The sequence below is a fragment of the Ranitomeya imitator genome, chromosome 2 (genome assembly GCF_032444005.1).
Source record: "Ranitomeya imitator isolate aRanImi1 chromosome 2, aRanImi1.pri, whole genome shotgun sequence".
Classification (NCBI taxonomy): Eukaryota; Metazoa; Chordata; class Amphibia; order Anura; family Dendrobatidae; genus Ranitomeya; species Ranitomeya imitator.
This window is the reverse complement of record NC_091283.1, coordinates 203,273,867-203,300,286: the sequence shown is the minus strand read 5'-3', so window position 1 is coordinate 203,300,286 and position 26,420 is coordinate 203,273,867. Positions and strand designations below refer to the sequence as shown.

General features: G+C 42.7%; 1 protein-coding gene across 2 annotated transcripts in view; it reads right to left on the bottom strand.

Annotated features, from left to right (window-relative positions):
* The window catches only part of PBX3 (PBX homeobox 3), a 281,245-nt gene that overhangs the window by 40,812 nt on the left and 214,013 nt on the right, over positions 1-26,420 (bottom strand). For both annotated transcript variants that reach the window (XM_069748509.1, XM_069748508.1), the window contains exon 3: positions 213-454. In XM_069748509.1, coding sequence (XP_069604610.1) covers positions 213-454 — 242 coding nt within the window. The remainder of the gene's footprint in view (positions 1-212; positions 455-26,420) is intronic.

Genomic DNA, 26,420 nt, shown 5'->3' with positions numbered 1-26,420 from the left:
ATCCAGCTGGCTCCATTTATATAGAACCAGGCACTTGGGAGCCCCTCATATCAAACATGTATTTAAAGGAAAACCCGTTTTTTGAGGGTTTTGCAATGGCCAACACCATTCATATATTTTTCTGTTAGTCTGTGTCCCAAATTTACGTAAGCCACCTGACGTCAGCCTAGCAATGTCATCATGTGGCATGGATATGATATAATCTAGCATACCTGCTCGTATTTCTCCAGTTCTGTGTGGTAAATCTGCCGGATCTGGCTGAGTTTGGCTCTGTAGTCGGAATGTTCTATGGAGTTGTCTGAGGTTCCGCCTGATGCTGCCGCCGCCGCTGCGGCTGCTGCAGCTCCTCCTCCTTTCTCGGGTCCGGATACCCCTTCCGCCAGTAACATGTTGTCTAGTCTCATCAGCTGCGGGTCTGGGGGATCTTCCTCCTGCGCCCCTCTGATGCTGAGACCTTCGGTTTAAAGAAAAGACGACAATGAGCGTTAGAAGATTATTTGATGGCAAGGTCACATAGGAAGAATACGTTACTAAGAGGCCAATTGGGATCAGATCAATGAGTAAAATCATTTCTACGTCAATATCAAGCAGTAGGAACCAAATTATCTATAGGATTCAAAGAGTGGATTATCAGGCATTGCTCGAATGCAGCAATTCGATTCCCGGCGCCTCCACATTACCACTGTCGACCATTGCTGCATACAAATCCATGCTATAAGCATCTACTGCGGAAGGAGTCATAAATCCTTTAAACTCAAGTCACTTAGTAATCAATAGGCTTTCAGGCTCTCCGTTCTGGAATTCACCTTCTCCTTTTCCATCAATCTCTAATCCCAGTATAGCCCCATCACCCCCCTAATATACCTAAGAATCAACAAGTCCATGAACCTCCACCATAAACGGTGTCAAAACATAATTCTTAAAAAAAAAATAAAATAGTGCTAGCACTATGAAGGTTCACATGCTCCATACGTGGCGTGCTGACATCACCCCACAAAGGATGGATCACTTGTCTCTATGGTGTGAAATTCATGTTCTCTAATATAATGGATAATAATTTCCACGGTATAAACCAATGCCAGGCAGCTGCTGCCAAGGCAGTGAACATCCGGCGATGCAACAAAAAGGGTCTAGATAAAAACAAGAATTTAAGTTTCTAGTAAAAGACAATGCTGCATATAATTTTGGCTTCAAATAGGCCAGACATGCTGATTTCAGGAGGACAGCCAACCTTATGTGCGTGGCATAACTCAAAGGCCATGGGCACCGGAAAAATAAACTACAGCAGTACTGGTCTTCTCATTTGGGCCGCATGACTCTTTTGCACTAACCGGAATTCTTCTCTACTTCTAAGTTTCAGCTTCTCATCTTTTTCCTAATGAAACATTCATGTCTTTCTATTGGTTAAAGCAGGATCACCGACCAAAACTTATGGAGAATCCTTCCATTGAAGCGAGGGGAACACAACTGCTGGATAAACACTGAGCTCGTGAATAGTTTTAAATCAGCTTATTTCATTAAAGTTTCAGGAGAACCGAAACAGGACGATGTCCCTGCACAATTAACCTCTTTACATCTGTTTCAATCATGATATAAAGTTGTATCAGATCCCCATAGACCAAGGTCGAGTATGTGAACATACTGTGCTCCGATGACTACCATCCTCTTATTTATACTCACATCCAATGTAACTCAAAAGCTATAGATGAAGTGGACATGAAAAAATGCAAAAAAAAAAAGGGCAACGCAAGTGAGGGCAGCTGGTTTACCATAGGTGGGATGACCAAGGCATTGCTATTGAGGGTAGCCACAAGTCTCTCTCACTCTAAACAGAAACAAGGCCCTGTTGTAGATGTCCATTCAGAGCCCTGTCAAGAACCATAATCATTTGAACGATTTGGGTCCATTTCCTATAGGTTGGATCATAAATGGAATAAGCCATCACTAATGTTCTGGAGGAACCAACCTTAGAAACAGAGCATCAATCCTGCTGCAAATTTTAGGGTATGTTCAGATCACAAGTTGGCATTGCATTCGTGACCCCATTAGAGGTACCCTCTGAACCATTGTCAGGATTCGGATGTGCCACCGATGGAGCCATAGACTTCAGCTATCAAACAGAGTCCAAATCATGCAACTTTGGTCTCCATTGGAAGTTCTTTCTTTTCTATCGCAACAGGTTTTAAATCATCGGAATGACAGCGCACTAAGACTTCACAATTGTCTCCAACTTCAAAGATCGATACGGCCAAAATAAAACTAAAACCAAAGCTCCAAATTTTGGACTCTATTTGATGAGTGACGTCTACCGGGTCGATTGATCAAGACTGGCATATCGCAATCTCACACTGTGCCAGTCTTAATAGAGTAGAAGTGGCGCAATATTCGTTAAGATGCATGCGCCACTCAATGAATTTGACTCTTCTTCTGAATGGCATGCTTCCGAGCCTCGAGTAGCATTTTGCCTGTAAAAAAAAACACCGGCACATTTTAAGACTCAGGTGGGCGGGTGTGGGTCTGGCTTGTGCCAATCCTATCTCCTCACCAGATCCGCCCAATTCAGCAGAGCTCATCCAAACTGGCATGGAAAAAAACAAAAGTGGCAAACTATGCGCCTTTTCAAAGCTTTTATGACACTTGTAGTGTAAAAGCTCCGATGAATCGGCCACTGTAGCTTCATCCAGGGGCATGTCCGAATTCTGTTTTGGGGGGTTCAGACAGAATCCAAAAACGTGGTCGAAACCAGGCTCTGCGATGGTTATAAAAGAAAAGAAGTTAAAGACTATCAATTTCATAGAGACATAGCTCCCGATTCATCAAGGTGTTTATGGCAACAATTTTGCGCCTTTTGGGTGCTTCCATGCCAGTTTCGCCAAATTGGGTGGGATGTGGTGACTAGGGTTGAGCGAAACGGATCACTCATTTTCAAAAGTCGCCGACTTTTGGCAAAGTCGGGTTTCATGAAACCCGACCTGATCCCTGTGTGGGGTTGGCCATGCGGTACGCGACTTTCGCGCCAAAGTCGCGTTTCGTATGACGCGCTTGGTGCCATTTTTTTCAGCCAATGAAGGGGCGTGGGCAGAGTGATGACATAGGTCTTAGGGGCGTGGACGCCTATCGCCATGTTGTCGCTTGTGCGCTGTAGCGATTTGCACTGTGTAACACCAGCTTTTCAGGAGAGAGAGAGAGAGAGAGTGTGTTTCGGTCGATCCTCGACTTTTCGCCATAATCGGACGATTTCACTCGACTCGACTTTTGAGATAGTCGGGTTTCGCGAAACCCGGCTCGACCCTAAAAAAGTCAAGGTCGCTCAACCCTAGTGGTGACAGTTACTCATTTAATTCATGTCAATTTGTATGGAGGCGCACTCAAGGAACCGGGCCCCTCTGGCTCCAGCATGCCCCCCATGAACAATGGTGGTCTTGAATAACAAAATAACCCTTCGGCCCCTAATTAGAGAAGACTAATTTGCAGCGCAGAAATGAATATGTGGCGTCTATAGGTGTAATAAGGTGAGATGGGTTCCCCCTATGCATCCTCCACGCCGAAGTTTCTTTATTGCACTAGTAGCACAGTACAGGGAAAGCGGCCAGAGAATAATTATCTCAGATATACCTGCATTTAGCTCCGCTTATGTGCTTTTATACTATCAGTCCCATATGTGTTTCCTAAATGTAACAGATTCTGCTACGAGATAATCCGTTCGGGATCCAGAACAGCACAAATATTACTGTGTAAACTGACGGGAACCGTTTGAGTAGTGCTGGCAATCTCTTTGTCACAGATCACAGGAAAGGTGGAATTTGCCTCCATCGCTGCGTATCTTTCAGCAAATCTTAATTAAGTATTTTGCAGCTCGCTAACACCTGCCTCCCCTGTCTATTTATTAGATAAAATGGCTGTGAATAGGAGGGATCGTTTCCAGACCAAATAATAAAAGGTGAGGTCAGTCGGAATATTAACCTCTCAGTAATACCGCTCCCACTCTAGTAAGGCTGCATTAAAACGTCCACTCCGGGCGCCTCCTGATTGCGGGGTATGGGCAAATGTAATAATCCACCGCTTTTTCAGCGGCTCATTAAGACTTCATTAATATATGGGCAATGCTTTTGAATTATAAATAAACCGATTAGCACCCTGCGGAGCGCAGACCGCCGGCTCGCCTCTCACTATCAGAACAATATTGAGCTGCACAATGGGCGGCCTCACCTGGGAAGATAAGCTGCACATGTAGGGCACCCTGGGCCCGGAAAACACAATGCAACCAAAGCTTTACGGTGATGACAATGATGGAAATCATTAAGCTGCTAATCTGTGGACCCGTATCCCAGTTACCGTATATGCTGGGCATTCAGGAAGAAAAAGGCGTGATGAAACAAGAAACTTACTATCAGATTAGCTTGTCCATAATTACAAAAGACAAGCCGTTAAGGATATACAGCGACTTTGGCCGCACCACCAAAATGGGCTTGGTGTCACTAGAAATGTAGTATAGTTCTTCTGATTGGCTATATCACTTACCCCATGTACAGGGCATTACAGTAGCTTAGGTATCCATGGTTATGACCACTCCTATAGTGACAGTTAGTTAGCTGTTAGTGGTCGTAACCATGGATACCGAAGATACTGCAATGACCTGCACATGGGGTAAATGACATAGCAAATCAGAAAAACTATACTACATTTCTAATTGGAGTTATTTGCTATTATTATTTTTATTATTACACATACTACATATTGAGATAGGATCTTGGAGATCACACGACAGATGTTGCAGCCAGAGTCGCTCTGTAGCTCGCCTCTAACCAAAAATTACTGTCTCATTTTTACTAGATTGTGGTGAACTGAGATGAGGAGCAAAATACCAATCACAGGCGAAAATGGCGCCATTTATGATGGGGAAAAAAAGCAGACTACACTTTCTTAGCCTTGACATAACTTTTATAGAGAACGTATAGTCAGAAAATGACTTATAGTTTACATCCATTTTTATGATATGTATATATATCAGATGTAAATCATTCAGCTGCGGCAAGAAAAACTAAATCTCCGAGCACTAAAAAATACTCGGAGGACCCCCGAGCATGCTCAGGGAGTAACGAGTATATTCGCTCATCACTAGTCATTATAATTCTGTCTGCGATGATAAAGAGTCTTCTGAAAAGTCTTCTGTAAAAACTGCAGTAACTGGTTTAGTAGTAAGTGTGTGTTTTATTTAATTAATAATAGTGATATGGGACATTTTAAAAAGGGTTATTTCTATCCCAAATGATGGTGTATCTCTAGGAAATCTAGATTTAATCCTCATTCACAATGAATAGGACAAAGGCCGATTATTCTTCAAGTGAATGGGGATGTGTGACAATTCCCTCCATAACCGAGTGGCCGGGGTACCGCTGTGCAAGACAAGCTCTGAAGGGGATGCAGTGATAAATTGGCTTTCATTCTCTGGACCAGTGAAGCTCCGTGAGGATGAACCCTCACCAATCAGATATGATGCCATCATGGTATGAGATAGGAATAATGCAACTCACTGCTCACTAAAAAAAGTAGGCAAAGTAAGTTTCCATCTACAGAATGGAACGAATAAAACTAAGCAAATCACAGACTGCACATGAGTCAACAGTGTGATGCAGCAGCATAAAAGGCAAACAGTTTTAGGATGTTTTAACAGAAGCATAGTCTAGATCACGTGAAGTAATTATTCCCCTCTACTCCTCCTCGGTCAGGCCTCCTCTGGAATACTGGGTCCAGTTCTGGGAACCACATTTTAAAAAAGACATTGAAAAACTGGAGCAAGTTCAGAGAAGAGCTACCGGGATGGTGAGCAGACGGCAAAGTATGTCCTATGAGGAACGGATAAAGGATCTGGGAATGTTTAGCTTGCAAAAAAGGAGACTTAATAGCTGTCTACAAATATCTGAAGGGCCGTCACAGTGTAGACGGAGCATCGTTATTCTCATTTGCACATGGAAACACGAGAAGCAATGGGATGAAACCGAATGGGAGGAGACACAGATTAGATGCATATTAGAAAAATATTTTTGACAGTGAGGGTGATCAGTGAGTAGAACAGGCGGCCACGAGAGATGGCGAGTTCTCCTTCAATGGAAGAGGCTGGACAGACATCTGAGATGGTTTAGTGAATCCTGCATTGGGCAGGGGGTTGGACACGATGACCCAGGAGGTCCCTCCCAACGCTAACATTCTAGATTCCTCTAGAGGGTGGATTGCAGTCTCTCAGAAACTGAGTCAATGTGTGACCCCCTTATAGTCCGTGTTGTCTGTAAGCAGAACAGGTGCACCTGCAATCCATAGTATCACTGCCACACATGAGCAGATCACAGTTGGATCACCTGAATTATCGTTTTGTCTATGGCCAACGTAAGTCGGCCAGATCTGATTATTTTACAGCCGTCCATGTAGTGAACCCCAGGAGTTCCAGCCTCTCTGCCCCCTGGCAAGGCAAGGGTTATTCAACTGTACACGATTCCTGTGTCAGGTATATTAAATATAACACCGCAGCGCTCTGCACATTTCCACGCCAAGCCGCTTGTCACTTTCGCTTCAGTCATTCTGTATTGAGGAAAAATGCAGCGGTGGGAATTTTACAAGGAGCTGCTCAGTTAAATGGACATAAATCACAGGTTTCATTCAAAGCGAATAATCACTGGCCATAAAGAGCTACTTGTCTCTTACTATATATTACCGGAACTTTCCGCCAGCAATAATGCAGCCATTCATGGTGAGGGGGAAACACAGCCAGGCATTAAGGGCTGACATGTAATCCTGTTAGGGGCCTGACGTGCCGAGTGGGGCTGACATTTTTATCATGTGTCTGCTTCAATTTGGGAAACCGAGGAGAGAGGGGAAGAAAATGATTACTTGGCTTCTCTGTACGCGGTTTGGTGCGAATCTTCCTCCTTACGGTGATTGCATGGAAAGGCAGAGGAAAAGATGTACAATGAAGGATGCCTTCTATCAAACCTATGGATAAGACTTGCCAATTACGGCCATGTTTAATTTTCTTTCTTTTTGTTGGGGGTAAGGACTGGTCTTTAGAGTGATCTCTGAACAATCAGAATTAGATCAACGTGTGTTATAATGTCACAAATAGTACGGGACACTTAAATCGACATATACAAAGTATCTTAATTTTTCACAATTTGGGATATGCACCGTTGATCTAAGACAGTGTTCCCCAACTCCGGTCCTCAAGAGCCACCAACAGGTCATGTTTTCAGGATTTCCTTAGTATTGCACAGGTGTTAATTGCATCACCTGCACAGGCAATAATTCCATCACCTAGGCAATACTAAGGAAATCCTGAAAACATGACCTGTTGGTGGCTCTTGAGGATCGGAGTTGGGGAACACTGATCTAAGATTTGCAAATATATTGGTGTAAATGGAACGTTTGTTGTGTAAAAATCCCAATTTTTTTGTTGGCATGTTAAAAAGATGGGAGGTCTGCCCAAAAACCTTCCAGAAAAAATGAAATTATTCTGAGTGGGGTGTTCGAGTTGCAGAAAAACGCAATCAGCTTGTGGCTCCCCTCCTGGAAAATGTGTCTGAGGGGCCACTCAATTATTGAGATTATACTGGAAAGTGGCTAAAAGAATGGACATTGACATGTCAGGAACTGAACGTTTCAGACACATTTACTGGTCATGTGGATGAGAGGTTAAAGGACATGGAAATCCAAATTAGCACATTACTTGGCAACCCGAAATTGTAGTCAGATCCTTATCCTTAATGGAAAAATTACCTTCCCAAAAGGTCGATAATATGGACTTTTGCTCACCAGAAGGATTTCACATCAGTCCATGGTCAATCGGGCGTTACTTAAAGGGAATCTGTCAGCAGGTTTTTACGATGTAATCTGTGGACAGCATGATGTAGGGGTTAAAACACAGAATTCAGCGATGTGTCACTTATTAGGCTGTGAGCTGTTTACTTATAGTGAAGATTTTATCATATTGCTGTGACTGGCTGCTGTGTGAGCACTGCTCCGACTCTGCCCCCTCCTGTGATAAGCAGGCCACTGCCTATAAACAATGTATACACAGAGATTGGCGTGGGCGGGATTAGCTTTCTCAGCTCTGCTTCATCCTATATGTAAGAACTCTAATTGTATCACAACTGCTGCACCCAGCAAACAAAGTGATACATCATTGGATTCAGCTTCTCTTTGCCTACATTATGCTGCTCTCAGATGAGGTAGTATAAATCTGGTGACAGATTCCCTTTAAAGACTAACCATTTTTATTTTATAAATCAATAGTTCTCATGAAAATAAGAAACTTTTTAAGGAATCTTATTAGAGAAATCCGCTTTCTCCTCCTAGACTGATCTTTCATTCTCAAAATTCTCAATTCATGGGTAAAATGTGTCTTCAGTGAAAACAGGCTTTCCCATTACTGAGATAGGAGATGACCGTTAGTGCTCATAAACTTCTATGGAGAACGCTGTTTCAGCTTCTACCTCCTCCTCCACTGAATCTTATAAACATCATTGGTTTTTGTGTGGTTTTCGCCTGCGTTTTTACACCTGCGGATTCCAATTATGGAGCAGGTGTAAAACGTTGTGGAATTCGCACAAAGAATTGACATGCTGCAGATAATAAACCTCAGCGTTCCCGCGCGTTTTTTTCCGCAGCATGTGCACTGTGGATTTTGTTTTCCATAGGTTTACATGGTACTGTACAACGCAGCCAAATCCGCAACGTGTGCACATACCCTAAACGGGCCATAAGAGTGGTTTAAGGACGCGCCTAAAGCGGTGACCATGGTTGTGAAAGTTAATACTAACTGATTGTTCTCATCTACAATATCCTAACAAGCCATTTCTCCCTGCATTTCCCAATCCTCGATGTCCGGCTGTCGTTGATCATTTATTATGCAGTAATGTCTGAAGAAAATCTATTTTTTCTATTGAAATCAATAATTCTTCCGTTTACAATCCCCCTCTTCTTAGACCCTTCCCGGTTTATAACCTATCTGTGTGAAGAAACAGTGACACTTACGGAATTGTTAAGTATGTAGAAGTGGCAGTAAGCCTCTGTTCACACCTTTTTTTTTACATTACCTCGACCATACATGCCAATAAAGTTCCTGATGTATGAACAGAGCCCAAGACCTGGGTCCTTTCTTGCACAGAATATATTTTAGTGGATGCCATGTGGCTCTTGAAAATTCCAACTTAAAATCTACGGTAAAGCTGTTTCATACGTTGCGTTTATGCTGCGTTTTCAGGAGGCACAATAAACTTAGTCCTGTAATGATAATCTTCTGCTGATAAAACACTGATTGTATTGAAGCAGCAAAACCCAACCCAGTAAGTGACACATTGCTGGGATCAGGGTCTCTGCCCTTACATCATGCTGATCTCAGATTGCATAGATAAAATCTGTCAGCAGGTTTTCTTTTTCTAAAGGCTGTGCCCCCATAAGACTTTCTTGGTGGCGTGGGGGGCACAAGAATTTTAGCTTATAATTAAACAGGACAACACGGGTCTGTATGGAAAATTATACAGTTATCTTTTTGTCTAGTCTGTGAGGCTAACGCCATTAACTCTTCGATGCCAAGCATGGCAAACATAATTGGAACTTCTAAGGCAGCCACGTTGATAAATCTTGGCAGCGTAACTGCAGTGAAATAAATCTAAATCCCCGGAAAGTGCACGCAGCCACAGTGCATCGAGAACCTCAAATGTTTATTTCATTTCCCGGCTCAGATAAAACCCTTTTTTTTTTGGAGGCAGATTTACACTCCCTTTCTCTCGGCCTCCTTCGAATCTGATAAAGAAAGTTGTAATCGCGGCACGAGATTTCTTTCCCTGGTAAACATATTTATTTTTTTTTATTTGGGGGCAGTAAAATGTTTATGCCGGAATATTTAGTTTTGAGGGTGAAGTATATTGCTGCTTTTCTAGCGGTTTGATCGGAGATCAGAGCGTGTGAAGATGGCGGCTGGATGGCCTACAGTCACACAGCGATTCTACGCCTTGCATTCATTTATTCCAACTATTTGTGGATCCCGCCGCTCATTATTAATAAATGTATCAATCAAACAGCAGCTTGTGCTTAGTGGATTTCACTCCTGTTATTTTATACTAAATTAGCTTTTCTTTATTGAAAAAAGACCTTTTGGCTCAGATGACAAAGGGCTTCAGCTTGTTCTACGAGTTATTGATTTATTTCTGGGTTTTGGGTACCCGGGATTAAAATAATACCCAAACCAATGTAATTTTCTTACATGCTAAAAAAGAACAAATCAGAAGGACTCCTTTACATATTCCTTCCTAAATTCACTGTCCTACGGACTGCACTGAGGTGGCCAAGCCAAGAAGACCGACATTGTTTGGTTAGAGTCCCTGTACATATGGCTAGTGCCATCATAGGTAGCCACTGACACCAGAGGTTCACTAAGTGAAGAACCACTACTGGTGGTGACTCCAAGCAAACATGGGCAGATGCCAGGGACCACTGGCAACCTGGGTAAACGTGCTCCAGATATCTCAAGCCTGAGATGAGATGTTGGTTAAGGGTAAATATATACCCTTGGCAGTCAAAGGGCCGAACACTACTTTGATACTGATGGCCTATGATTAGCACAGTTAATCAATGTCAGATTGGTGGGGATTGAGTCACCATTGATTTGATATTGAGTACTTGTCAGAAAGATCAGGGGTGTACAAAGAAAGGTTTGAATCAGGGGCCCCCAGCTGCCATGACATCAAACCATTGGATTCTTGCATCATGGTGACCCAATGGGTGGTGACTAGGGTTGAGCGACCTTGACTTTTTTAGGGTCGAGCCGGGTTTCGCGAAACCCGACTATCTCAAAAGTCGAGTCGAGTGAAATCGGCCGATTATGGCGAAAAGTCGAGGATCGACCGAAACACGAAACCCAATGCAAAGCCAATGGGATTTTTTTTTTTTTTCTCTCTCTCTCTCTCTCTCTCTCCCCCTCCGTCTGTCCGTCCCTGAACTGAAAAGCTGGTGTTAGACAGTGCAAATCGCTACAGCGCACAAGCGACAACATGGCGATAGGCGTCCACGCCCCTAAGACCTATGTCATCACTCTGCCCACGCCCCTTCATTGGCTGAAAAAAATGGCGCCAAGCGCGTCATACGAAACGCGACTTTGGCGCGAAAGTCGCGTACCGCATGGCCGACCCCACACAGGGATCGGGTCGGGTTTCATGAAACCCGACTTTGCCAAAATTCGGCGACTTTTGAAAATGAACGATCCGTTTCGCTCAACCCTAGTGGTGACCCTTTCGTCTCTCTAACCATTTAGATGTTGTGGTGAACAACGACCATGGCATCCAAAGTTTTAAACTAACTCCATCCAACTGCATCAGTTACCAGCGGGTGTCTGCTGTGTAAAACAGCTGGCACCCACCAGATATGGTGCAGGATAAGCACCAGCCCGCTCCATGCAATTCCTTCCATCTTGTGCCATACATATATGGTGGGTGAATACAGGACATGGCTGTTTGATGTTGCTCCTTCCCCAACTCATGGGCCCCATAGTAGCTGCATGATCTGATGGGTTCACCGCTGCTATCAACACTATCAAAGTCCTGGACAATCCACCTCGAGTTACTTCCACTGCGTATGACAATCACCTGTGACTATATACGACGTTGATCGGCACTCTTATCTTTCATTTTCATCTGGCCATAATCGTGAGTGGAAGGAGATGGATGGGAATTTTTATTGCCAACATAACAGATGAGATCAATGACAAACGAGCTTTTAATAATTAAAGTCTCCTTTGCTGGGCTTGTTCACCCAGGGTAATGATCGGGCATGAATGATAATGGACCCATGTAAAGCGGCACGTAAAGGAGAGGTGCACCCAACTAACGAGGGCAAATCATTAGAATGCAGTCGTCACTAGGGCTGCGAATGATGTAAGAAGGTCCCGAGCTGTCATCCATTTATGTACTCGGCTCTCTACAGACGCTGAATGGCCGATCCTGCCCGTGTGCCGGGCCTCCGTGTAGTTCTGTCATTCTAATATGAAAGGGGAAAATTAGGATGAAGCATGTGAGGGGATGTATTTAAATGTCACTCTATTAAGGTGTGCTGTCGCGCATGACACTGCGAGGGATCAGATAAAAATGGAATTTTGATAAAGATGAATATTTTTCACCATAAAACGTGTTATCATCATCCGTCAGCAACGCTGCCTCTAAAGCTGCAATCTATTGGGGCCTCCGGTAGGAGCTATTTAATACAGATGGGCAATATACCCGGCAAACGGCAAGTGTAGAAAGTGACAAGAGTCAATGGATCACACAGAGGATTAATTATCTGTACACACAACCCGGATAATAAACAGTGTGGATACCGTATATATCTGCTTGTAGAATGCATTGGATACGTTTCTACACTAGGTCTCATACTGACTATGCCACATCTACTTTTTTTTTAAGTAGATCTGAACATAATAAAAGTCTTGCTGTAAAAATATACAGAGAAAGTAGGAATGGCTCAACATAACCTGTGAAAAAGTCCTTAAAGGGAAGGGTTATTCCCATCCCCAAGATCCTGTCCCAATGTGTAATAATAATAATAATAATTATTATTATAATAGCAAATATCTACAGTTAGAAATATAGAATAGTTCTGATTTGCTAGGTCACTTACCCCATGTGCAGGGCATTGCAGTAGCTTAGGTATCCATGGTTATAGCCACTAACCGCTAACTTACTGTCACTATAAGAGGGGTTGTAACCATGGATATCTAAGCTATTGCAATGCCCTGTATATTGGGTAGGCAACATAGTGAATCAATAGAACTATACTACATTTCTAATTAAAGGTATTTGCTAATATTATTTTTTTCACTACATATTGGGATAGGATCTTGGAAATGGGAAAACCCCTTTAAGCATAGAAGGTTTCTGCATGTTGAAAAAAATCTGCTGCAAATACTCAAGTGTAATCTTCTTGTTTCAGAACCGGACAGGACATAGTCAATTATACAAAGTGTGCATTTATGCAGTGTTGTTGCATCTATGCAAAATTTATTTATTACAAACCTCTTATGGGAAGTACCGTAATTGTTTTTTTACTGTTTCGCTTCCATTTCCAGGATGGTCCATCTTTCACCCATGTGGACAACACCTCATAGAAAACTAGGAATTGTCCATTTTTTTGTGCCCCCTGTTTACTTAAATGAGTCAGTTCACACCAGGACATATCGCTTTTTTTTTTTTTTAATTAAGCAGACTATGGGACTTAAAATTTGAGTAGAGTAAAGGGATTTGCACAACCCTGGGCGAGCGTCCACATCAGTATTATGGGTCCCCGGACAAGAGCAATGTGTATGCTCGACTACTTGCACCAAATACCTAGGGCCTATTTCGATTAGTAAACCCTAAAATGTCGTTACGCTGTGGCGCAATGTACAATTTATATTTGATTTTGGGGCCACAAACTAACATCTTTTCACTCAATTCCCATCTTCAGAAAGGGGAAGAAGGTGGACCCAGGGAACTATAGGCCGGTGAGTCTGACTTCCATACCAGGAAAGATCTTTGAACAAATTATTAAGCAATATGTATGTAAGTACCTGGATAAGAATGAAGTGATTAAACAGAGTCAGCAGGGGTTTGTAACTAATCAGTCATGGCAGACTAACTTAATTTCCTTCTATGACAGAATCACTGACTGGGTGGATCAGGGAAATGCTGTAGATATAGTATATCTTGACTTCAGCAAAGCATTTGACCAAGTATCTCACACCATCCTTATTGAAAAAATGACTACGTATGGAATGGACATGGCAATTGTTAGGTGGATTCATAATGGCAATTGTTAGGTGGATTCATAACTGGCTTAGTGATCGGACCCAAAGAGTGGTCATAAATGGCTGCACATCCAGTTTGAACAATGTCCAAAGTGGGGAACCACAGGGTTCTGTCCTGGGCCCTGTATTGTTCATCTAAATCATTTATAAAAAATGTTGAAGGAATTGAGGGCACACTGATTAAATTTGCTGATGACACAAAGCTAGGAGGGATAGCTAATACTAGAGAAGAGAGAGAGGATTCAAAAAGATATAAATAAACTGGAGCAGTGGGCAACTAACAGAATGGTTTTTAACAAGGAAAAATGCAAAGTACTACATCTGGGCAATAAGCATATACAGAATGGGAGGAATAGGGCTAAGCAACAGCACATGTGAAAAAGACTTGGATATACTAATAGATCATAAACTGCACATGAGTCAACAGTGTGATGCCTCAGCAAAAAAGGCAAATGCAATTCTGGGATGTATTAACAGAAGCATACAGTCTAGATCACATGTAGTCATTATTGCCCTCTAATCCTCTTTGGTCAGACCTCACCTGGAATAATGTGTCCAGTTTTGGAACCACATTTTAAATAAGACATGAACAAACTGGAGCAAGTTCAGAGAAGAGCGACCAGAATGGTGAGCAGACGGCAAAGTATGTCCTACGAGGAACGGATAAAGGATCTGGGAATGTTTAGCTTGCAAAAAAGGAGACTTAATAGCGGTCTACAAATATCTGAAGGGCCGTCACATTGTAGAAGGATCATCTTTATTCTCATTTGCACAAGAAAAGACTATAAGCAGTGGGATGAAACTGAAAGGGAGGAGACACAGATTAGATACATATTAGAAAAAACTTTTTGACAGTGAGGGTGATCAATGAGTGAAGCAGGCGGCCACGAGAGGTGGTGAGTTCTCCTTCAATGGAAGTCTTCACACAGAGGCTGGACAGGCATCTGTCTGAGATGGTTTAGTGAATCCTGCTTTGAGCAGGGGGTTGGACACGATGACCCAGGAGGTCCCTTCCAACTCTACCATTCTATGATTCAACTCTTCCAGAGAAAATAATGTGCCTGTGTGTTGTCGGAAAGACATGGAGAACGTCAAGGTAAAAACCAATGATGTGTGAGTAAGGTCTAGCAAAGTCTATATACCGCTTATGCAGAGAGGTATACATTATTAGATTATCAGCTGCTGCATACTTACTTTTTTGGGCATTTTTTCAAATATACATTATATTGTTATGCAGCAGAATATCCCTCTTCCCCCCATCGATTACCTATGCACCAATGAAGCAGTGTTCCTGTAAGTTGCTCTTTCTCCCTTCTTTTTTCGCCAGTCTGCCGAGCAGTACAGTAAACGGCCGGCTGTTTAATTTGTACGGTTTTATGATACTTTGATAACAGACAATTTCATTAACTCCTGTGATGTCTCCAGTGCTTCTGGCACCTTGGAAACACGCGCCATGCCAAGAAAGTTATTTATACCCTTTAGTTGGCTGCTCATTAGAAGGAGACAATTTACGAGCACAAACTGATCCGTTTAGAACATGTAGTTTTGTCTTAATTTCAATCTGTATGATTTATAGGCGGAGGACGTCTGCTGTGATATTGGAGTTTCGCTGAACCCCCCACGTTGTTGCAGGCTATTAGAATACAGGGACTTTGTAATTCCAAAATTAAGTAGTTTGTTTGCAGGAAGGAAGGACGTTTACGTCGTCTCATATTGCAACACGTCCGATGGAGAAGAGCCAAAAATCTACAGGTTTGTGTCTCGTTATCTGTGGCCGGAATAAAATCCTGGTAATCCAATTAGTGGGGTATCGGAAGGGTATAGCGCACTTGGATAATATACACAAAAGGAAAAGCAAAGTGGATTTTAGGCGTGCACTAAAAACCCCTCTCTACAGAAAATTATGAACAGCTACATAAATCGCGACTCTTCCTCTTCAGACGGACTCATTAAAGTGATACTGGGTCTCTGGGTGGCCATAATTCTGCAGGCTGATGCTGCGGAATCACCCCGGTGCTGAGCTGCTTCTTCACCTGCCCCCTGCCTCTAATATACACCCCCCTTTCTCTGTCATGCCGCAGCCGCCTGACCTTTAAACTGATGCTAGTTTGCTCTCATGGCTGAAGTGGGAGTTAGAGACCCATAAAACCGCTTCCTCCCTCATTTTGGAGCAGTTGTAATGGCGCGGCTAACCTTTTGTAATGGCCTTGTGCGAGATGGGGAGGCAGCTAAAACAAACTGTATTTAACCCGTCTGCTGCCAGGGAACAACATCTTATGCTGAAATGATGGCACTGAATGCAAGATGATAAAAAAAATAATAAAAAGGGTGCAGAATTTATGTCAGGTTGTGATACCATACCGATTACAGTTTTGTCTTGCATCTCTCCAATATGGCTCAGTCTGCTTTACTGGAGATGGAGAAGTCATGGCACTGCTGCAATTACATATTATTCAATGAATATTGGATACATACATCTCGATTTATTCAGTATGGAGTATGAGCTATGTGCAGAAATCCCCGCACTTTCACACATCGGCTGCTATCAGGTGTTCTGTCGCTCTAAATGCACTTGGACAAATCATCAAGATCCGCTGCTGGCAGATCTTTTGCAATTGCTGACCAATGACATCCCAAGTCCGGAGATGCTGCAGGCCATGGCAGCATGTTTTAGGCCACACAGGCTGCTCACAGTAGCACAAGTAACATTTGGTATAGCACCAAAGGAACACTTAAATGGCTACACTACTGGTCTCGTTGTTGATTTATTCAGTGCTGCAACTGAAATGAGATGTCACATACCGAGTCTAAGGCATCCGACAGGGTCTACACAAACCAAGAGAAGTTTTTTAACGACATTGGGCTACGAGCCAGACAGTCAGATATTCTACTGACCTCCTCACGTCACTGTTCAAGAAAGGCTATCCTCCCTTTTTTCCCTTAAATCTTTTCCCAACTATCCTGTCTAATATAGTAACATAGTTAGTAAGGCCGAAAAAAGACATTTGTCCATCCAGTTCAGCCTATATTCCATCATAATAAATACCCAGATCTACGTCCTTCTACAGAACCTAATAATTGTATGATACAATATTGTTCTGCTCCAGGAAGACATCCAGGCCTCTCTTGAACCCCTCGACTGAGTTCGCCATCACCACCTCCTCAGGCAAGCAATTCCAGATTCTCACTGCCCTAACAGTAAAGAATCCTCTTCTATGTTGGTGGAAAAACCTTCTCTCCTCCAGACGCAAAGAATGCCCCCTTGTGCCCGTCACCTTCCTTGGTATAAACAGATCCTCAGCGAGATATTTGTATTGTCCCCTTATATACTTATACATGGTTATTAGATCGCCCCTCAGTCGTCTTTTTTCTAGACTAAATAATCCTAATTTCGCTAATCTATCTGGGTATTGTAGTTCTCCCATCCCCTTTATTAATTTTGTTGCCCTCCTTTGTACTCTCTCTAGTTCCATTATATCCTTCCTGAGCACCGGTGCCCAAAACTGGACACAGTACTCCATGTGCGGTCTAACTAGGGATTTGTACAGAGGCAGTATAATGCTCTCATCATGTGTATCCAGACCTCTTTTAATGCACCCCATGATCCTGTTTGCCTTGGCAGCTGCTGCCTGGCACTGGCTGCTCCAGGTAAGTTTATCATTAACTAGGATCCCCAAGTCCTTCTCCCTGTCAGATTTACCCAGTGGTTTCCCGTTCAGTGTGTAATGGTGATATTGATTCCTTCTTCCCATGTGTATAACCTTACATTTATCATTGTTAAACCTCATCTGCCACCTTTCAGCCCAAGTTTCCAACTTATCCAGATCCATCTGTAGCAGAATACTATCTTCTCTTGTATTAACTGCTTTACATAGTTTTGTATCATCTGCAAATATCGATATTTTACTGTGTAAACCTTCTACCAGATCATTAATGAATATGTTGAAGAGAACAGGTCCCAATACTGACCCCTGCGGTACCCCACTGGTCACAGCGACCCAGTTAGAGACTATACCATTTATAACCACCCTCTGCTTTCTATCACTAAGCCAGTTACTAACCCATTTACACACATTTTCCCCCAGACCAAGCATTCTCATTTTGTGTACCAACCTCTTGTGCGGCACGGTATCAAACGCTTTGGAAAAATCGAGATATACCACGTCCAATGACTCACCGTGGTCCAGTCTATAGCTTACCTCTTCATAAAAACTGATTACATTGGTTTGACAGGAGCGATTTCTCATAAACCCATGCTGATATGGAGTTAAACAGTTATTCTCATTGAGATAATCCAGAATAACATCCCTCAGAAACCCTTCAAATATTTTACCAACAATAGAGGTTAGACTTACTGGCCTATAATTTCCAGGTTCACTTTTAGAGCCCTTTTTGAATATTGGCACCACATTTGCTATGCGCCAGTCCTGCGGAACAGACCCTGTCGCTATAGAGTCACTAAAAATAAGAAATAATGGTTTATCTATTACATTACTTAGTTCTCTTAGTACTCGTGGGTGTATGCCATCCGGACCCGGAGATTTATCTATTTTAATCTTATTTAGCCGGTTTCGCACCTCTTCTTGGGTTAGATTGGTGACCCTTAATATAGGGTTTTCATTGTTTCTTGGGATTTCACCTAGCATTTCATTTTCCACCGTGAATACCGTGGAGAAGAAGGTGTTTAATATGTTAGCTTTTTCCTCGTCATCTACAACCATTCTTTCCTCACTATTTTTTAAGGGGCCTACATTTTCAGTTTTTATTCTTTTACTATTGATATAGTTGAAGAACAGTTTGGGATTAGTTTTACTCTCCTTAGCAATGTGCTTCTCTGTTTCCTTTTTGGCAGCTTTAATTAGTTTTTTAGATAAAGTATTTTTCTCCCTATAGTTTTTTAGAGCTTCAATGGTGCCATCCTGCTTTAGTAGTGCAAATGCTTTCTTTTTACTGTTAATTGCCTGTCTTACTTCTTTGTTTAGCCACATTGGGTTTTTCCTATTTCTAGTCCTTTTATTCCCACAAGGTATAAACCGCTTACACTGCCTATTTAGGATGTTCTTAAACATTTCCCATTTATTATCTGTATTCTCATTTCTGAGGATATTGTCCCAGTCTACCAGATTAAGGGCATCTCTAAGCTGTTCAAACTTTGCCTTCCTAAAGTTCAATGTTTTTGTGACTCCCTGACAAGTCCCCCTAGTGAAAGACAGGTGAAACTGCACAATATTGTGGTCGCTATTTCCTAAATGCCCAACCACCTGCAGATTTGTTATTCTGTCAGGTCTATTAGATAGTATTAGGTCTAAAAGTGCTGCTCCTCTGGTTGGATTCTGCACCAATTGTGAAAGATAATTTTTCTTGGTTATTAGCAGAAACCTGTTGCCTTTATGGGTTTCACAGGTTTCTGTTTCCCAGTTAATATCCGGGTAGTTAAAGTCCCCCATAACCAGGACCTCATTATGGGTTGCAGCTTCATCTATCTGCTTTAGAAGTAGACTTTCCATGCTTTCTGTTATATTTGGGGGTTTGTAACAGACCCCAATGAGAATTTTGTTACCATTTTTCCCTCCATGAATTTCAACCCATATGGACTCGACATCCTCATTCCCTTCGCTAATATCCTCCCTTAAAGTGGACTTTAGACAAGACTTTACATAGAGACAAACCCCTCCTCCTCTCCGATTTTTACGATCCTTTCTAAACAGACTGTAACCCTGTAAGTTAACTGCCCAGTCATAGCTTTCATCTAACCATGTCTCGGTTATTCCCACTATGTCAAAGTTACCTGTAGATATTTCTGCTTCTAGTTCTTCCATCTTGTTTGTCAGGCTTCTGGCGTTTGCGAGCATGCAGTTTAGAGGATTTTGTTTTGTTCCAATCTCCTCACTGTGGATTGTTTTAGAAATGTTCTTACCTCCCTTCTGAGTATGTTTTCCTGGGTCGTCTTTATTCGAGTCTAATGTTTTTCTTCCCGTCCCCTCTTCTTCTAGTTTAACGCCCTCCTGATGAGTGTAGCGAGTCTTCTGGCGAATGTGTGTTTCCCAGGTTTGTTGAGGTGTAGTCCGTCTCTGGCGAGGAGTCCATCATACCAGTAATTCACACCGTGGTCCAGGAATCCAAATCCTTGTTGTCTGCACCATCGTCTTAGCCAGTTGTTTGCATCAAGGATCCTGTTCCATCTCCTGGTGCCATGCCCGTCTACTGGAAGGATAGAAGAAAAAACTACCTGTGCATCCAGTTCCTTTACTTTCTTCCCCAACTCTTCAAAGTCCTTGCAGATTGTCGGTAGGTCCTTCCTTGCCGTGTCATTGGTGCCAACATGTATCAGAAGAAATGGGTGGACGTCCTTGGAGCTGAAGAGCTTTGGTATCCTATCGGTCACATCCTTGATCATCGCACCTGGAAGGCAGCATACTTCTCTTGCAGTTATGTCCGGTCTGCAGATGGCTGCTTCGGTACCTCTCAGTAGTGAGTCTCCCACCACCACCACTCTTCGTTGCTTCTTGGCTGTACTTTTTGCTGTCACTTGTTGCTGTGTGCCCTTTTCTTTTTTGCTTGCTGGTATTGCTTCATTCTTAGGTGTGCCATCTTCATCCTCTACAAAGATTTGATATCGGTTCTTCAGTTGTGTGGTTGTGGTTGGTGATTTCTCCATGGTCTTCTTGCTTCTTTTGGTCACATGCTTCCACTCATCTGCTTTTGGAGGTTCTCTGACACTTTTTGCACCTTCTGTGACCAGTAGAGATGCTTCTGTTCTGTCTAGAAAGTCTTCATTCTCTTTGATGAGTTTCAAAGTTGCTATTCTTTCTTCCAGACCCCGCACCTTTTCTTCTAAAAGGGCCACTAGTCTACACTTCTGACAGGTGAAATTGGATTCTTCTTCTGGTCGATCTGTGAACATGTAGCACATGCTGCAGCTCACCATGTAGGTTGTCACATCTGCCATGTTGCTCCTAGATCCTGCTGACTTGCTGTGTGTTTTCCTTCTTGTGTAATCTACTCAGCCAAGCTCTCTTGCAATAATGTCCTACAGGCAAAAATTCGGCGCGCCGTAAGGCGCGCGGTTTGGTGATGCTTTCGAAGCAGCTGGTCCCGGCTGTACCCAACGATCTTCTAGCTTAGGGAGACTTCGCTTCTCCCAGAAGGCACCTGGAATATGCAAATTAGCCTCCTGAAGCTTGAATCCCTGGTTTGGTGATGCTTTCGAAGCAGCTGGTCCCGGCTGTACCCAACGATCTTCTAGCTTAGGGAGACTTCGCTTCTCCCAGAAGGCACCTGGAATATGCAAATTAGCCTCCTGAAGCTTGAATCCCTGGTTGTATTATTATCCTTCATATAGTTTCATATAGTTTATATGGTATTTTTGTCATACTCCAATAATATTATATATGTTGAATTTCAACTCCTGTTATATTGTCGCATACAACCTGTTCCACTACCGTGATATTGTAAAATTTCCCAAAATAAAAAATTATTGAAAAAGAAAAGGCTATGATGGTGCAGAGCATAACGGCAATGGAGGCAGGAATGTCCTCTTCATCGATGTGTCACACTTCTGCCTTGGGTGTAATGTTAACTGGATATTGGTCTGGAGAACACATGGGCAACACCATGAAGAGGCCTTTTTTTAGGAAACATCACATGAGTCCTACTCTTGGGCTTATTTTGTGGGATGACAATGTATGGTTGCTGGACCCTTCTAGTCTTCATTTCAGGTGACTTAACATCTCAGCGATACATTGATTTGGTCATGGAACCGGTGGTGCGGCCATTTCTCTAAAATGTCCCAGCTTAATGTTCATTGTCATGAGTCTTTGAACATGGCTTGGGTATCAGGTAACATTCACACATACATGTGCTTTTCACAAAATTAGAATATCATCCAAAAGTTAATTTATTTCAGTTCTTCAATACAGTGAAACTCATATATTATATAGAGTAATTACTAACAGAGTGATCTATTTCAAGTGTTTATTTCTGTTAATGTTGATGATTATGGTTGATAGCCAATGAAAACCCAAAAGTTATTATCTCAGTAAATTAGAATAATTAACAAAAACACCTGCAAAGGCTTCCTAAGCATTTAAAAAGGTCCCTTAGTCTGTTCAGTAGCTCTACAATCATGGAGAAGACTGCTTACTTCACAGATGTCCAGAAGGCAGTCACTGACACACTCCACAAGGCGGGTAAGCCACAAAAGGTCATTGGTAAAGAAGCCGGCTTTTCACAGAGTGCTGTATCCAAGAATATTAATGGAAAGTGGAGTGGAAGGAAAAAGTGTGGTAGAAAAAGGTGCACAAGCAACCAGGATAACCGCAGCCTTGATAGGATTGTTAAGAAAAGGCCATTAAAAAATTTGGGGGAGATTTACAAGGAGTGGACTGCTGCTGGAGTCATTGCTTCAAGTGCCACCACACAAAGAGGTATCCAGGACATGGGCTACAAGTGTCGCATTCCTTGTGTCAAGCCACTCATGGCCAATAGCCAACACCAGAAGCTTCTTACGTGGGCCAAGGAGAAAAAGAACTGGACTGTTGTCAGTGGTCCAAGGTGTTTTCAGATGAAAGTACATTTTGCATTTCATTTGGAAATCAAGGTCCCAGAGTCTGGAGGAAGAGTGGAGAGGCCACAATCCAAGCTGCTGGAGGTCTAGTGTGAAGTTTCCACAATCAGTGATGGTTTGGGAGCCATGTCATCTGCTGGTGTAGGTCCACTGTGTTTTATCAAGGCCAAAGTCAGCGCAGTCATCTACCTGGAAATTTTAGAGCACTTCATGCTTCCCTCTGCCGACAAACTTTTTGGAGATGGAAATGTAATTCTCCAGCAGGACTTGGCTCCTGTCCACACTGCAGAAAGTACCAACACCTGGTTTACAGACAACAGTATCACGGTGCTTGATTGGCCAGCAAACTCGCCTGACCATAACCCCATAGAGAATCTATGGGTTATTGTCAAGAGGAAGATGAGACACCAGAACCAATAATGCAGACGAGCTGAAGGCTGCTATCAAAGCAACCTGGGCTTCCATAACCCCTCAGCAGTGCCACAGGCTGATTGCATCCATGCCACACTGCATTGATGCAGTAATTGATGCACAATTAGCCCCGACCAAGTATTGAGTGCATTTACTGAACATACATTTCAGTAGGCCAACATTTCAGATTTTAAAATCATTTTTCAAGCTGGTGTTATAAAGTATTCTAATTTACTGAAACCATGACTTTGGGGTTTTCATCAACATCTACAAAAATAAACACTTAAAATAGATCACTCTGTTTGTAATAACTCTATGTAATATACGAGTTTCACTTTTTGTATTGAAGAAATTACTGTAAATAAATTAACTTTTTGATGATATTCTAATTTTGTGAGAAGCACCTGTAAATCGACACCTTTTCTTACAAATGAAATGTGTTGGTCTCTGGTTACTATTCCTGGTAATGTAAACATAAATAGACAAATAGGTTTTACCATTCTCTTTAAGACAGTTTCAAATGTCCGAGATTCACGGTCCAAGATTCACGGTCCAAGTACAAACTTAATGTATTGACTGACCCAAATGCAAAAGCATCATATATACCAAAGGTTTTTGAGCGTGGTCCAGATATGGTGGTCTGTAATTGTACCTTGAATGTTGGAGGAGTTAGGCTACGGTCACACTGCGTTATGGCGGTACATTTAACGGACTACGTTACACCGCGGCATAACGCGGTGTAATGTAGTCCGTTAACGCCGCCATTACTGTCTATGGCGAACGCATCGCTAACGCACACCCACATTGGGCGTGCGCTAGCGATGTGCCGTCATTTGAGTGATCGGGGATCTGCGCTAGCGGGATCGGCTAACGCGATCCCTTTTGGGACATTGCATTAGCGCAGTCCGTAGCGCTATGCGCTAAACGGACTGCCCTAACGCAATGTGACCCTAGCCTTAAACCGACCTTATTTGCAGAGTGTGTCCCTACAATAGCACAGTTAAAGGGGGTGCGACAAACAGTACCATTTGGAAGTTCTCGTATTGTGCTGGAACACAGCAGTGCTGTCATTTCTTTAGTGGTCGGGTACTGCAGATCCACCCCTTATTCAGGTGAATACTCAATGGATCTCTACTGTAGTACCTAGCCATGGCCACTATAGTTTTAACTGTCACTGGTAACAGCTGACGGGCGGTGGTGTTGGGTGTCATACCTCCACCAATCAGATATTGATACAGGCGGTGGTGTTGGGTGTCATACCTCCACCAGATATTGATACGGGCGGTGGTGTTGGGTGTCATACCTCCACCAATCAGATATTGATACGGGCAGTGCTGTTGAGTGTCATACCTCCACCAATCAGATATTGATACGGGCGGTGGTGTTGGGTGTCATACCTTCACCAATCAGATATTGATACGGGCGGTGGTGTTGGGTGTTATACCTTCACCAATCAGATATTGATACGGGCGGTGGTGTTGGGTGTCATACCTCCACCAATCAGATATTGATACGGGCGGTGGTGTTGGGTGTCATACCTCCACCAATCAGATATTGATACGGGAGGTAGTGTTGGGTGTCATATCTCCGCTAATCAGATATTGATACGGGCGGTGGTGTTGAGTGTCATACCTGCACCAATCAGATATTGATACGGGGGGTGGTGTTGGGTGTTATACCTCCACCAATCAGATATTGATATGGGCGGTGGTGTTGGGTGTCATACCTCCACCAATCAGATATTAATACGGGCGGTGGTGTTGGGTGTCATACCTCCACAAATCAGATATTGATACGGGCGGTGGTGTTGGGTGTCATACCTCCACCAAGCAGATATTGATACGGGCGGTGGACTCCCCACAGGAGCGCTCATTCGGCCTTTTGTGTTCTCTATTAGAAAGCCGCAGACTGACATGTTGACCAGTGGCTTATCTCAGGGAGAACAATGTGATCTGCAGTCTGAAATCGGACATACCTGATCGACATCTCTCCAGACCATCAGTTGACTGGCATCCCCATACACAATAGACCATCAACCAAACCAGCCAATATTGGCATGTTCGACCGACGTAAGTATAATATTGCCAGCTTAACGATAGGCTATAAATAAAGTAGTGGTCAACTTCTTTACCAGTGACTGGACACTGGTAGACAGTATGGGGCATGTCGGCTATCATGGGGAATGCCAACACAAAGTTATCCATTTATTCACATTTCGAGCAGAATAAAGAAGGCAAAAGGGAAAGAAAAGATGCTCCAGAATTGTTACTTTAAGAGGGAATGCAGGTTGTCAGAATACAGACAAGTCTTCTATAAAATGGGGTTGCTCTTTACTCTGGATGGAAGGTATTTCCATGTAGGAGAGCATGAAGACTCCTTTGCTTTAGTACTAGTTTTTCCGAAGAGGAAACAGCACTACAGTCTGGAAGAAAAAAATTACTTGAAAATGGCCTATACTGGCGAGTCATCCTCCTGTCTCTTACATAGAATGAGATTATACAGAAGGCAGATAGATGTCTAATAACACCCATCACATTTGCAACATAAAAGAATCCTATTTTATATAAGCCTGAATAATGCCAATAAAAGTTTGTGTGTGGAGGGTGGGGGGGAAGGGGACACTTTCCCAATCCCAAGATACCGGCCGGCGTCCCATATTTCTCCATAGTGCAACAAAGAATTTAATAGCCTATAACTTATTACAAGATTTTAACCATAAAGCCATCCATTTTTCCCTAACATAAAGCTAATCCCTTAACATATATTGTCTCCCAGTGGAAATAAAGGAAGGAAAGAAGATTCGCTTCACACTGGCATTGATAACGCAGAAAACTGCTTATCAACTCTGCCAGGAAGAAATATATCCGCTTTCAAGTCTAATTTCATTTCTAATTTATGTTTACAATATTCCTCGTGTTTATTTTCTCTTCCGACGTGCAGTCTGTTATATACACTTGGTTTGTTAACGCTGACACATCGGGGAAAGTGCCCCGGGGAGTTCTGCTTTTCACACGTAAAGTAATTAACGGGTCGTTAACACATTAACTGATTTGCATTCGACATCAGCTAAGTTAGTATAGCAATAATTACCTTATTGTATCAGCGCCACCTGCTCTTTTCCGATTGGTTTGTGTATTTGTATCGATACAATCTGAACACGTGATTGCTACATTCTCCAGTAACTGCGATCCACTAATTACCTCCTTTTTTATTGTTTCTGCTTTGTATCATCAAACCTCTGATTACAAAAGGTTAGCAGTCCTTCCGAACCCTACCACCAACATGACTTCTCCAGACTAATAAAGGGAACACTATAGTACCACATCCTAGCTATCACTGAATGACGCATCACTGAATATTCCAGTTGTAAATCTTTATTCATTGCATAGTGGAATGCGTTTAGAACAATAAAACATAAAAATGATCAATGTAAATCAAAATTAATATCTCATGGAGGTCTGGATTTGGAATGATACTCAAAATCAAAGTGAAAAATCAAATTACAGGCTGGTCCAACTTCAGTGGAAATGCCTCAAGACAAGGAAAAGATGCTCAGTATTGTGTGTGGCCTCCATGTGCCTATATGACATCCGTGTAGCTCCTGATGAGGTGGCGGAT